Raw genomic sequence first — 13,380 nt, forward strand, 5'->3', positions numbered from 1 at the left:
AACGAAAAATCGAGGCTCACGAAAACTTCTTGTTCTCTCTGAAGAAGTATTGTGACATTGCTTGAGGTGAGCCTGGGGTTTTACAGTAAAGGAAGTGGCGCTTGGTTTTCCCAAAGTCAAATGATATTTGAACGAAAATCGTCTCTCACCGTTGATCGCGACCATGTGTCATCAATCAATGGAGAAGAGTAACCATCCTGGTTCGAGAAATCAAATCATTGTTTCTCTCTATTGAAATACTCGAGCAACGGCTCACTTCCCGCCTCCACATTAAATGCGCTCACATCTACATTTAATGTTCTGATAGGAAAAATCGTTTCAACATGGCTTGCATTTAATGCGCATGGCTGACACTTATTGTGCATAGGACACGTCTGTCAGAGCAAAAGGTGTTTCATTAATGTATCCGCTGCCAAATCACAACGGATAACATCTAAAGAGGTCATTTAATAAAACACTCTTTATCGCGTGTCAGTTGCGATGCGACGTGACTCTTTGCCTTCAATAAAAAAAGAATACGCTAAGTATATTCAGGCCATGAACCTCAATCAAGACCAGAATCATCGCTGTGGCACTAAATAAGGTCTGGTATGGGTCACAAACCTTACAGGGGCCATTTCAGGTCGCCTATGTGGAAATATTTCGTGACCTCCTTGCAACCAAGTCGGATCGACCAGCAGTCACTTGACACATCAAATCAGTGCATGATTGTGTAGTTTTCAAGGTTTGACCCTCAAACTTTAAAAACTAGGGGATTTCTATTATGCTTGAGAAAGTAGGGCTGACACCGAGCCTTGTCAGCATGGGTGGTTAGAGCTTAAGAAGGTTTTACAACCACTCAGATGCAGTCACGTCACATGATGATATGAGCAGCCACATCGCATGATGATGTGAACAGCATGCTCCTGCTAGTGTAGTGGGTATGCACCAGACTGGCGAAAGGCTAAAAAAGGTCCACGTGTCCAATCCTTGCACAAGTAAAGGAAATCACTCGGGCAGGTGAGCAATGGGACGCAGAGACGGATTTGCATAGCATTCGCCCCACTCAAAGAATTAGTAATCATTACCTTGGTTCATCCCACTATAAATAGAGAGCTCTTCTCCTGTTTATGGGATTAGCTAATTTTACTCTGAAATAGCATACTCTATTTCTCTCCCTATTGTATTTCCTAAGCTACAAATCAGTTCGCTGAACGCAACCTGACTTCTTCCATTAATACAAATACCAGTGGACGTAGGATTTGCCTTGTAAGCATCCGAAGCACTTTAAACATTGTTCTTCACCTTTTTATTAGCTAAATACTTCCATAATCACATGTGACTTTTGAGCCCACTCAGCATTTCTCACGTGTAAATAGTTGGTGTCAAAATCAAGCATCAACAATTACAAATTAACCTCTACTAATTGTTTAATATCCTTTTTTAGTTATTCCTTTAATAAGGAATATTCATTACCAAAGTCTATATAATCTCCTTTTTAACTATTCTATATTGAGTTGAGATTGGAATTTAACAATACCGATTACTGCATCTATTACGTGTATAGAAGAAAAAATGTCTTTTTCTTGAAAACAGATTTATCATTACGCAAATTGCGTCATAGTCTCAACTCATATTTGTTAAAAAAAAAATACCTTATTTCTCTCACAAAATGACCCAACACATGCATCGATGTAGCGATAGCATACTTAATTAATGATTCTTACTGGGAGAAATTAACGATTCTTACCCTTAATTATAAGGATAATAACAATAGAAGTTAAGCCAATATATACATAGTGTTCTGAAAACCAGACCGAAGCAACCAATCAAACAGGTTTGATTGGGAATTGACACCCTTTCCAGTCTGGTTTTCTCTGAAATCAGAAATGGCAGTCAAACTAGATTGACCTGCGGGTGGACCATCAAAATAGTGTCAAATCGCGAGTCAATCCCACCGAATTCCGACACCGTTCGAGGGAGATAACACCACCATAAGACTTATCGGCATCTCCATGACAAAACCCTTCCATTTTCACTGGCTGCCATCTTGCTGTTCGTCACTCACTGTCCACCTATTGTTCGCACAACTGAAGGCCTTCCTTCTTGATTTCGGAAGATTATGGTGCTGTTTGAACTCCTTGACCCCACCGTAAGAGTCATCGACATCTCTACATCAAAATCCCAATCATTCCAAACTCCAATTGCCTATCAATCGTCGTTGCCGCCACCAGTCTTTTCGTGTGACTGCCCAGATTGTAGGGGTGTTTTGGATAGATTTCAAACCTTTAGGGACCCATGCATAATTATTTAGGGGTGTTTTTGATGAATTTCAAACATTCAAAGACTAAAGGTAATTTTATGGGACATGGTCCAACCGACCCACCCGCTCAACTCGAGAACCCGACTCTTTACTAGGTCAAGGATCGATCCGGTTTTCAGAACATTGGTAACTAAAGGTGGGGGACTCCTTGGCATGTAAAACCTAAGCCATCAAAATTTGTGTTGGCTAAGCGGTTAGCTTTGCCAAGAATATGGAGAAAACTTGCGTATATACTTGAAGGCATCAAAATTAATTAAAAATAACAGATATTATTTTAATTAAGAAGAGCTTTGAGATTAGGCAGCTTTATCGTAGAGTATGAATGGATTATTAGATTCATGATAATAATAATGTAAAAAAAGGCATATAAATATTGTAACATACATGTATTTTATGATTCATTGTGCATGTATTTAATGCATCGAAAACGTTTTTTTTTTTTTTTTTTTTTTTTCAAGCAAATATGCAAGATTGGATTAAATGATCCAATTATAAAGATGGCCTTAATATTGTTTAATTCTTTCCGTGTTTTTGTTTTAAAAAATGAATATAATAAGTTTCAATTTTGTAATTGAAGATTAAGATTGCGTCTTATTCATCGTCTAGAAATAAAGAGGAAGTTAAACATAAAGTTAAAGTAGTTTATATTCTTTACTTGATTCATTGATAAAGAAAAAGATCTTTGTCCTTTTGATTATAAACAGTAGAGTGAATGACAATTTTCCACCCGAGATTTGCCGTAATCAGTAATTACAATTTACCACCCATGAACTTTGAGAAAAACAATTTCTCACCCGTCATCAATCTCTGTCAATGGAATCTATTACTTGACAGGGGTAAAGTTATAAAAAGATTATAATTACCCTTTACTATTTGACTTTATAATTTTTAACGAGGTTGACTAACATTTTCCCACACAAACTTTGTTAAACTTGTTTTTTACCCCTAGTTTGGTTTATATTAACTTTAGGGTTAATAAATAAATAAAAATTAAAAAATAAAGTCAGTTATAAAATTAAAAAATTAAATAAAACAAACAAATATAAAAACTAAAAAAAATAGTCGGTTGGAATCGCACCCAACGATTCCAGCTGATTTGCACTCGAGTGGGTACGATTCCAATTGATTCACACTTGGCTAGGTGTGATTCCAACCTATTCACACCTGGTCGGGTGTGATTTCGATGGATTTGCACTTTCCTAGGTGTGATTCCAGACTAATCGCACTTGGCCAAGTGCGAATCTGACCAAATCACACTTGGTCGGGTGCGAATCCAGCCTAATCGCACCTGGCGGGTGTGAATAAGTAGGAATCACACCCAGCCTGGTGCGAATCAACTAGAATCGCAACTAACTTTTTTTTTTTTTTTCAAATTTTCATAATTTTTTATTTTCGGATTTTTCTTACTTTTTATGATTTCTTAGTTTTTTTTTTTTTTTTGGTGGAAATTATATTTTTTTATATAATTTCATGAAATATATACAAATTTAATGAAATATTGCTTTGTAGTTTTATAAATATTTAACTGACAGATATTATTATAATTTATAAAAATAAAATATACAATTTTAAATTTTAAATTTTTTTAGAAGCACATATAATTTAAAAGTTAAACCTCCATTGTGACTATAGAAATTGATGGTAGGGGTTTAAATGGCTAATTCCAAGTTGGTGAAAGTAATTGTTATGTGTTTGTAATTTAGGGTTGTAAATAACATTAAGCCTATAATATATATATTGTGCCAACTGACATGAATGCACTTTTGCTGTTAAAACTAACGTTTGAATTTCACGATGGTGGGAAAATGTTTTTTTCAAAGTTTATGGGTGGGAAAATGTAACTACGGCAACCTTTTGGTGGAAAAATCGTTCACTCATTTTTAAGGTCCGTTTCAATATTCTCAAACTGCCAAAAATATATCCAAAATCAACTGAATATAATTTTCATTGTGTAGTTGAAGTTTGTCTCCTCAAACATCTATCTCCCAGGGTGAATTCAAAAGGCAGCTTCTTTTTCTTGTCTAGCTACTATATTAAGCGGATTCGCTCTTGAATTCATCTTAAAAAACAAACATAGGAAAAAAAATAAATGAAGAAAACCAACAAACGAAAATGAACTGGTTATATATATATATTGCGAAGAAAAACCAAATAGTACTACATGTTCTTTGCTTAATTAGTTAATATATAGTACGTTGAGATAGTGTTAAGAATCACATAAAGGTAAAGTCAAATAGTCAATATTCCTTGCTTAATTAGTTAACATATAGTACGTTAAGATAGTATATGGAATCACATAAAGGTAAAGCAAAATAGTAAATATTTTTTGCTTAATTAGTTAACATATAGTAGGTTGGGATGGTATTTGGAATCATATAAAGGTAAAGTCAAATATTAAATATTCTTTGCTTAATTAGTTAACATATAGTACGTACATATAGTACGTGTGTGTATGTGTGTATATATATATATATATATATACATATATCGTGAAAAAAAGCCAAAAAGTAAATGTTCTTTGCTTAATTAATTAACATATAGTACGTTGAGATGGTATTTGGAATTACATAAAGGTTTTGGTAGTTAAGTGAAAATTGCATATCATGATAATTTACATGAATTTATTTATTATTTATCATACAATTTATACATTATAACTATTCAAGGATTGGAGATTTCATGCGTGAGTAATATAAATTATTTTTGCCTGGTTACGTAGAGTGCTCTAGAATTTATTAACAATAAAGAAGATAAAGTTGAAAGTAGTTTATGTTCTTTACTTGATTCACTGATAAAGAAATAGTAGAGTGAATGACAATTTCCCGCCCAAGGTTTGATTATATATATTATCAAACTGCAAAAAATATCTCCAAAATCAATCGAAGATAATTTCCATTGGGTAGTTGAAGTTTTTCTCCTCAAACATCTATCTCTCAGGCTATTTGTGATGCGTCTCTTGATCTCCTCTCTAACGCGTGAAGAACTTCGGTCACATGAGATAAAAAATCTCTCACACTTTTAGGTATATTTATTTAAAAATTGTTAAAACATTAATAATTCTTTATGATATATATATAATATTTTCTGTGTTACAATAATCCAAATTGCTCTCAATTAATGTTGTCATGTGGTAATGTTTGGTGGGTATTTGAAGTGGGCTGAGTGGAGTCAACTAGTGTAGTCAAATGGTTGGATATTAGCATCCCTTTTTTTTTATTTTTTTTTAAACTAGAGATCTCAAGTCAAGATCGTCTTAAAAATCTCAGGCCTGGGCTTGAAGAAAAGTTCCAGTTCTTAATATCGGAACGCTCCTACCAGGGCTTTCGGCCCGTGTTTAATTGGTTGAAAAAATAAAGATATTTTTTGAGATTTTTCTTACATATTGGGGGTTAGAAGAAAATTTAATATTTATTTCACATAAGGTAGTCATAGGTTATTTTTATAGAGGGTTTCTTTGAAATTTTAATTTATAAAATGTGTTATGTAATTTTCAGAGGGTTAAAGCTATTTTCTGGAGGTTATTGTAAATTTCTGAACTTTATATAATAGATCTAAGCCTGGGCGGGGCTTATTAAAGTTCTCTTCTACATCTCTAATGTTGATTTACTTATTGTTTCAATTTCAAATATTAAAGCATGTGAGTGGGGTTGGTAACACTCACCCCATTTAACTTTATTATATTAATATATTTTATTTAATTTTGTTAAAGTATTCTTTTAGCTTATTAATACTTACAGTAATAAGTTAATAATATAATATACACTCCATTGGTTGTAATTGTACTTTAAAATTAAATTAATGTTAGTCAAGTACTACTTTTATGTTAAGTTAATTTAAGCATTCTTTGATATACACATGTATTATTGTATTAGAGACAAAATATTTGTAATTAATTAAAATATTAAAATTTGAACAATAAACTATAAACTTAGAGGACAACATTAATCTTCCTGTGGGTGGACAAAATTCATACGTTATCTCTTTACTATGTGATATTCCCTTAACGGTTGATGGTGTTGCAATATGTTACTAATTAGCTATCTTGGCAATAACTAATGGCACCCTATATGTCATATGTATGTAACCAGCTGGATCACTCCCACCTGAAACATGAAGCTGTACAATTGACTTACAATTTTGCAAATTTTTTGTTGGATTCTTCATTAAATAAATAATTCTTTTCTTGCCTCTGTAGGGAAGTTTTGAATTGGAGAATGACGACAGACAGTGAATCAACATTTAGGACTTATCAGGCAGCCTTGGAGGAGGATTGGAATTACTTGAAGACATACTTCAAGGAAAGGTCTTATGCTTTGCCAGTTCCTCTAACGGCTGCCAAGGACACTGTATTTCACTTGGCAGTTTTTAGCTGTAGCAAAGAGCCGCTTGACATTTTACTTAATATTGCCGAAAATGACCGTATGACAATGTCTGCAGTTTGGAACAAGAACGAGTACGGAGACACACCTCTTCATGTGGCTGCTGCCAATGGGAACCTTGAGGCTGTAAAGCTCTTGGTGGAATACGATAAAGACCTCTCTCATGATATTAATGACGAAGGCGAAACCCCGCTGTTTAAAGCTGCTGCATATGGGAGAACAAAAGTGGTGAAGTATTTAGCTTCAGAGTCACTTGATCAACAAAGCATAGAAACAGGAACTCACATTATAGAATCGGGAGGAAGGAAAATAGTAAACTATACAAAGCTGAAAGATATTCACCGCCAAAAAATAACTGGAGAAGTGAAGGGAGCCTCGATTTTGCACGCTGCCATCCTAGGAGAGAATTTTGGTCTCTTTCTCTGTCCATATAGCTTGTTCACTTTTGCTTTGAATTGAAATATTCAACTGCTATCTGATGTGATAAGTTCTTTTCAAATTTTTGCTCAGAAACGGCTCTACTGTTACTGAGACTGGACAAATGCTTAGCAACATTGGAGGACGAAAAGTGTTGGACCAGTCTTAACCTGCTAGCCACTTTGTCCTCTGCTTTCAAAAGTGGATACCAAATGGGCACATGGATCAGCAGAGTCTTCTACTTCTGTATGTACTCTCCAACTTTTTATACTCTTAACATATATTAATAACAAATACACTTAACGGGTGTTTATTTCTTTGTATGCTTGTATGTTTGTTTTTTAACACTTTTTATAGATTTAAATGTTTTAAGTTAGGGTCACTGAAAGTCTGAAACATAAGTTTGTTGAGACAGCTTTGTGACATAAATTCATGATTATTAATTCATTTTAATCTAGTGACTTAAAAATAGTTAACTAAACTTCTCATTAAGTCATTGGATCAAATTGATTCAATAGTTAAGAATTTATATCAAAAAAGATAGGCTAACGAATGGTTTTTACTTTCTCTTACAAACGCGACGTATCAACTCGTAATTAGTCAAACATGACCCAATATTAGACAGATGAGGCTCATTGTGAATTGTCACATCGTGTTTATTAGAGAAAGTTAGTGAGAAAGGTTTGTGAGTGTAATATTACCCGGTTTATATTAAAATGATCATCTCTATATGATTTATTGATCCATGTAATTAAAAATAGCAATAAAAGTGGTGTTTATTCAGGATCTGATTGAGAAAGTTTGGTATTGAAACTTTCATAGTTAGGTCCCGACTAAAAGTTGTATCAGTATATATATATATATATATATATATATATATGTTTAAAGATGATCATTTTAACATCATTATTTTATTATTATTGAAACTCACTAAAAAAAAAAAAATTTGACTACCAAAATTTGATATTGGACAACTTTGTTGGTTAACTAGATTAAAAAGTTTCAAATAAATAAATTCTAGGTGACATTTAACATTCTCATATAAGTTTATATATATTATTGAATAAGGGTATTTTATGTATTTAATCAATGTGTTTCTTAATAATTTTCGAAATTTGAATATAATTTATAATTTTCAATATTTGTATGTAAGTTATGAAATCTAACTTATTCTATTTAGTGTATTTATCTTAAAAGAAGAGATTATGAAAAACAAACAATAAAAATTGTAAAAGTACTTAAATTCATCGAAAACTAATAATTTATATATCTAGTTAAGCGTGCAACAATTCTATCTTTATATATCTCTACTAACAATTTTTTTGCTAATATGAATTTAATTTAGAAAAAAATTATTGAAGAAAATTAAAGAAACAATTTAATGATGAAAAAAAAAAAGGATATATCATTAAAACTTTAATTTGGCGGCCAATTTATCCATATAATTCTAAATTGAAACTATTTTATTAAAAATGTTACTTTCATATATTTGTTAATAATACATATTTATTAAGAAATGAGAATGTTATATCAATAGTGATGGACTTGATTGTTATATATATACATTTTAATTTCTTAGGATGTGTGCTATTAATATATGAATTTTAAAAGAACAATTTGTTAATTTTACATATTTCTTATTAATTCTTAAATTTACAGGTCTTCCGATCGATGATAGTATAGATGATGAAATGGAGAGTTGTTGTAATCTCTTCAATGGTAATATACGAAACTTTACTTTTGTTTTGATTTACTTTCTTAGTATATGTGCCTTCAAACATATATGTTAAATAGAAGCCTTTGTTAATGAAATGTACTTTTTAATATGCAAACCCTACATGCTTTCGTTTTGGTGATAGTGTAGATGACAAAGAATTTTGTTGATTAAATCTCTTTAAATATAACAATAAGAATTTACTGTTTGTTCCACTTATATATATTTACATAAGAATTTGATTTTTGTTCCATTTTAATTTACTTGTATGAATCATGTAAATGCGTAAACATGAATAGAGTGGTGGAAACTGGGAAAAATCTGTTCTCCAGCGAGAGAAATCTGCGAAGCAAAGAGAAAGCATAAACTTGCTTCTAGACTTGCAAGGAGCCTGATAAGAGAAGATTCGTGGCTTGAAAAAGTCAAACAAAAAATGTCATCACCTGATGTTGATGAACCAATTGAAGAAAATTCTCAGCCAAGCTCTTTATTTTTTGCAACTGAAAGAGGAATAATAAAGATTGTTGAAGAGATGCTTACATTGTGTCCACAATTAGTTGAGTTTAAGAATCATCAAAAGCAGAACATATTGCATGTAGCCATTCAGCACCGTCAGAAGGAGATATACGATCTCGTGAAAACGATGAAGATACCAATGACAAGGTTAGTCCGAGGGATTGACAAAAATGGCTACACCATTTTACACCACGCTGCAAACATGAAGGATGACGATAAAGAAACTCACCCTGCAGGACCTGTCTACCAACTGCAAGAAGAGCTAAAGTGGTACAAAGTAAGCCCACCTTTTTCCTACTTTAAGAATTTTAATCATGTATGGATTAAAAAATAACTTGTGTCCTCAGGGTATACATATGTATATATCTTTTCTATTTTAAATTTTATTCATTATTCAAATCCGATAATCAATACTGAAATTATAAAACAGCAAATTAAATATGAAATTTTAGGGAATATAACTGACAACTCTCCCATTGTATGTACTCTAGTTCATGCATTGATTACTGTGGCAGTGGCAGATTTAAGAACCAATATATTTTGCTATATGTTTATATATGCAGCGTGTAGAGAAGATGACGCCCTCCCACTACCGCATGTTTCCAGAGTCGGAGTTTAATAAGAATTGCAAAGAACTCTTCATTATCAAGCATAGTGGACTACTGAAGGATGCACAGAAATGGATAAAAGAGACTTCTCAGTCTTGCTCTGCAGTGTCTGTTCTTGTTGCCACCGTCGTCTTCGCAGCTGCCTACACCGTACCTGGAGGTTCCAATGAGAAAGGGTATCCAGTTTTCCTCAACAATAGGTTCTTCTTAATTTTCACAGTCATGGACGTGGTTGCTTTAGCCTGCTCCTTGACCTCGGTGGTAATGTTCTTGTCCGTCCTCACATCACCTTTCCATTACGAGGATTTCCGTGTCACGCTCCCTCGAAAACTGACAATAGGTTTCTCCTTACTCTTCATTGCGTTGACTACAACAATGCTTGCATTTGCGGCAACATTATTGCTCATTGTTCATTTCCAAAAGCCACGGTGGACCACCACTCTCATTTACACTGCTGCATTTTTCCCGGTCAGCATATTTGCACTCACGCAATTCCCTATGTATGTTGCATTAAACATAACCTGGCTCAAGTTTTACAAGTGTATTAAGAAGGTTCTTCCTCGTGAATGGTTTAAGAAGAAGCTTCCGAGGAATGATGTGTTGTCCAAGAAGAATGATGATCATAGGCCTAGACCCCCAGTATGAGACATTTATATATATATATGAAGAAATGGTAAAGGAGGCAGCTGTGTCACCAATGCAAGAGACTTGTATTGGAATTAAATAAAAGGCTTGTATATTTATTAATTTCCGACTGAATATTTATTAATGGTTTGTGTCTTGTTGATTCTAAAGTGTTGTAGCATGCTTGATGTTGCTAAATAACTTGATGAAATGAGTTGCGTGTTTTCAAGGCAGTTTGCCCATTCAACTTACTTTTTAGTCTGCTGTTAATTATGTTAGCATTAAGTGATTGTTGAAAGATTAAAATTTTTTTGTAATTATGTTAGCATTAAGTGATTGTTGAAAGATTAAAATTTTTTTGCCATCCAAATAATGGTTTAGTAACAAGTTTTAACAAAAAAAGTTGGCTGAATGACATGCACCCACCCATAGTTTGTCATAAGGACAAGTTGGTACCCAAAAAGTTTGGAAATGATGAACACCCACTCTCCATCAGGTTCTTTTAGTGAATTCCATCAGTTGAAGGACAATGTGGTAAATTCAAAAACAAATAAAGGATAATTATGTCATTTTATCCCTTTCTTCTTCGATCAAACTCACCTTTCTTCCACCTTTCTTCTTCAAAGTAGTCGCCATCGCTAGCATTCTTGCCGGCTTTCTTTCCTTGTTCCGTCACCTTTTCTATTGATCTCATCTCCCATCACCATCACCATCCTCCTCCATCCCCAACCGGATTTGAAAAATCGGTTTTAGAAATATTCAATCAAAATCAAATCTCTCTAGCAATCATGAATTTGATGTTCAATAGCTTTGATGCTTTCTGTGCTAAATTCCTTGGGCAGAAGGTGAGGGCTTCTTTTTTCTTTTTGCAACGAAGAAGGTTAACAATATGCAGTCGGAGTCGAAGGATTCTACAAGGGTGAATAAAACTTCCCACATGAAGAATAAGCAAGTGGGTCCATCTTCATCAAACCAAGTTTTGGGAAAGCTAGATTTGCTCTAGAGTTGGATGGACTCAACTGTTTTGACACAATCGTCTCCTATTGATTCAGTTTTCTGCTTATTATTGTTGAAGAAGTTGATGCCTTTTTTATTGAAGGGCTACAAACATATTCTGTCTCTCAAGTGAAGAGTTTTTACTTGTTTAAGGGAATTTAGTGTATTCATAGGAATTAAAGTTAGTGAATACAGGATTTTCCTCCTCCATTCTTTCATTCATATCTCTGTAAAATCAAGATTACTTAATTGATAATATGCTTTTTAATCTTAATGTTTAAGATTTGTTCTTCTTCTTCCTTTTTCTTCTTACTATTATTATTTGGGGTAAATAATTGTTGATCTTGAGCAACCCGACTCTCCTCTTCAAAACCCATTCCTCCACTAGCACTCTCCAGTCGCCGTTTGTCGCCCATGATCTACATTTGTCAACACGAGGCAGTTGCGTTTTGCCGCATTTTCTTTCGCGTTTTGCTGGTTTTTTGGTGTTTGATGGGTGGGTGGCTATTTAGAAGTGTTTGTGTTGTTGTTGTGGTATTTTTTCTTGGTCGCCTGCCGCTCCCCCATCACTCCAACTTGCTGCTTCATTGTCACCCACCACCTGTTCGACCTTTTGCCGCCTCCAAATCTCAGTTTGCCCAGCAACCAACTACTAGAGTCTAGGCTTATTGGTGACTAATTGTAAGATTTCCCCAGCCACTTCCTTGCTGCTGGCGACCAAAAACTTTATGGATATGAAAATGTCCGCCACTTGTTTGCTTTTTTTCGGCTAATTTGAAAATTATCACACAATCCTTCAACAGATGGAATTCACAAACAGAACCTAACAGAAAGTAGGTGTTAGTCATTTATAAACTTTTTGGGTACCAAATAGTCTTACGAAAAACTATGAGTGGGTGTATATCGTTGGACCCAAAAAGTTTTAAAATACAATTTTATTATCTAACGTTATATTCCGTCAATAATTTTTATTAAATATAATGTACATATATTTACAACATATATTCGTTGTAAAGATAAAAATACCTTTTACTATTTTAAAAAAAAAAATTATTAAAATTAAATAACAAATTTGTTCCTAATATTTTTCTCCTCTTTCCTTCTTTCTTCTTCCTCTCCTTTCCTCTTTCTTTTTCATTCCTTCTCTTCTTCTCTTTCCTCTCTCAATTGCACCAGGCCGTTTTCTCTCTTCCCCTTCTCTTTTATTTTCTTCCTTCTTTTTCTCTCTTTTATTCTCTCTTCCCCCTCTCTTTTCTTTTCTTCCTTCTTTTTCTCTCTTCCCACTTAGTTTCATAATAAACAGGAACTTTATAAGAATCAATATGATTCTTATCAAAGAGAGACGGGATTAACATAGTATGTTCAACGTCCCCAAAACAGAGCTCTAAATTTTTTTTACTCACCCACCAAACAAACTCTCAATTTTTTTTCCTTCAAACAAAAATTCTATCAAATTTTATTCTCTCCATTAAACAAAGTTTCAATAAATTTTCTTTCTTCCCTTGAATCATGAGTTTCCATTAGAATAAACCAGTTACCAATTGATGTGCGAAAATACACAATACAATCCCAGCAGCTGGCCAAAGAAATAAGGAAAAGAGAGGAGAAGAAAGGGAAGAGAAAGAGAAGAAAATGCTAAGAATTTCTTTTCTTTTCTTTTTTTTTTTTTTTAAGAAAAAATAAAAGTAGGATATTGATTTAATAAAAAAAGTTGATTTACTAAAACCACGTCACCACGCATCTCATATCATATCACATTAATATTTCAACAATAAGTTAATTGTCAACACAAATCGGGCTTATATCTAAATTTAATATTTGGGT

At 33.3% G+C, this 13,380-nt stretch overlaps 1 protein-coding gene across 2 annotated transcripts in view; it reads left to right on the top strand.

Moving 5' to 3' along the window:
- Nucleotides 1-5,200: 5,200 nt before the first annotated feature.
- Nucleotides 5,201-13,380, top strand: part of LOC116120542 — a 36,607-nt gene continuing 28,427 nt past the window's right edge. The window contains exons 1-6 of one of the 2 annotated variants that reach the window (XM_031406501.1): nt 5,201-5,324; nt 6,498-7,093; nt 7,192-7,344; nt 8,758-8,817; nt 9,112-9,605; nt 9,892-10,197. In XM_031406501.1, the coding sequence (XP_031262361.1) occupies nt 6,517-7,093; nt 7,192-7,344; nt 8,758-8,817; nt 9,112-9,605; nt 9,892-10,197 (1,590 nt within the window). In that variant the 5' untranslated portion in view covers nt 5,201-5,324; nt 6,498-6,516. Of the gene's footprint in view, nt 5,325-6,497; nt 7,094-7,191; nt 7,345-8,757; nt 8,818-9,111; nt 9,606-9,891; nt 10,777-13,380 lie in introns of those variants that run through there. The other variant, XM_031406495.1, reaches the window with a different exon arrangement.

This window comes from Pistacia vera, unplaced genomic scaffold (genome assembly GCF_008641045.1).
Source record: "Pistacia vera cultivar Batoury unplaced genomic scaffold, PisVer_v2 Contig126, whole genome shotgun sequence".
In the NCBI taxonomy this organism is placed as follows: Eukaryota; Viridiplantae; Streptophyta; class Magnoliopsida; order Sapindales; family Anacardiaceae; genus Pistacia; species Pistacia vera.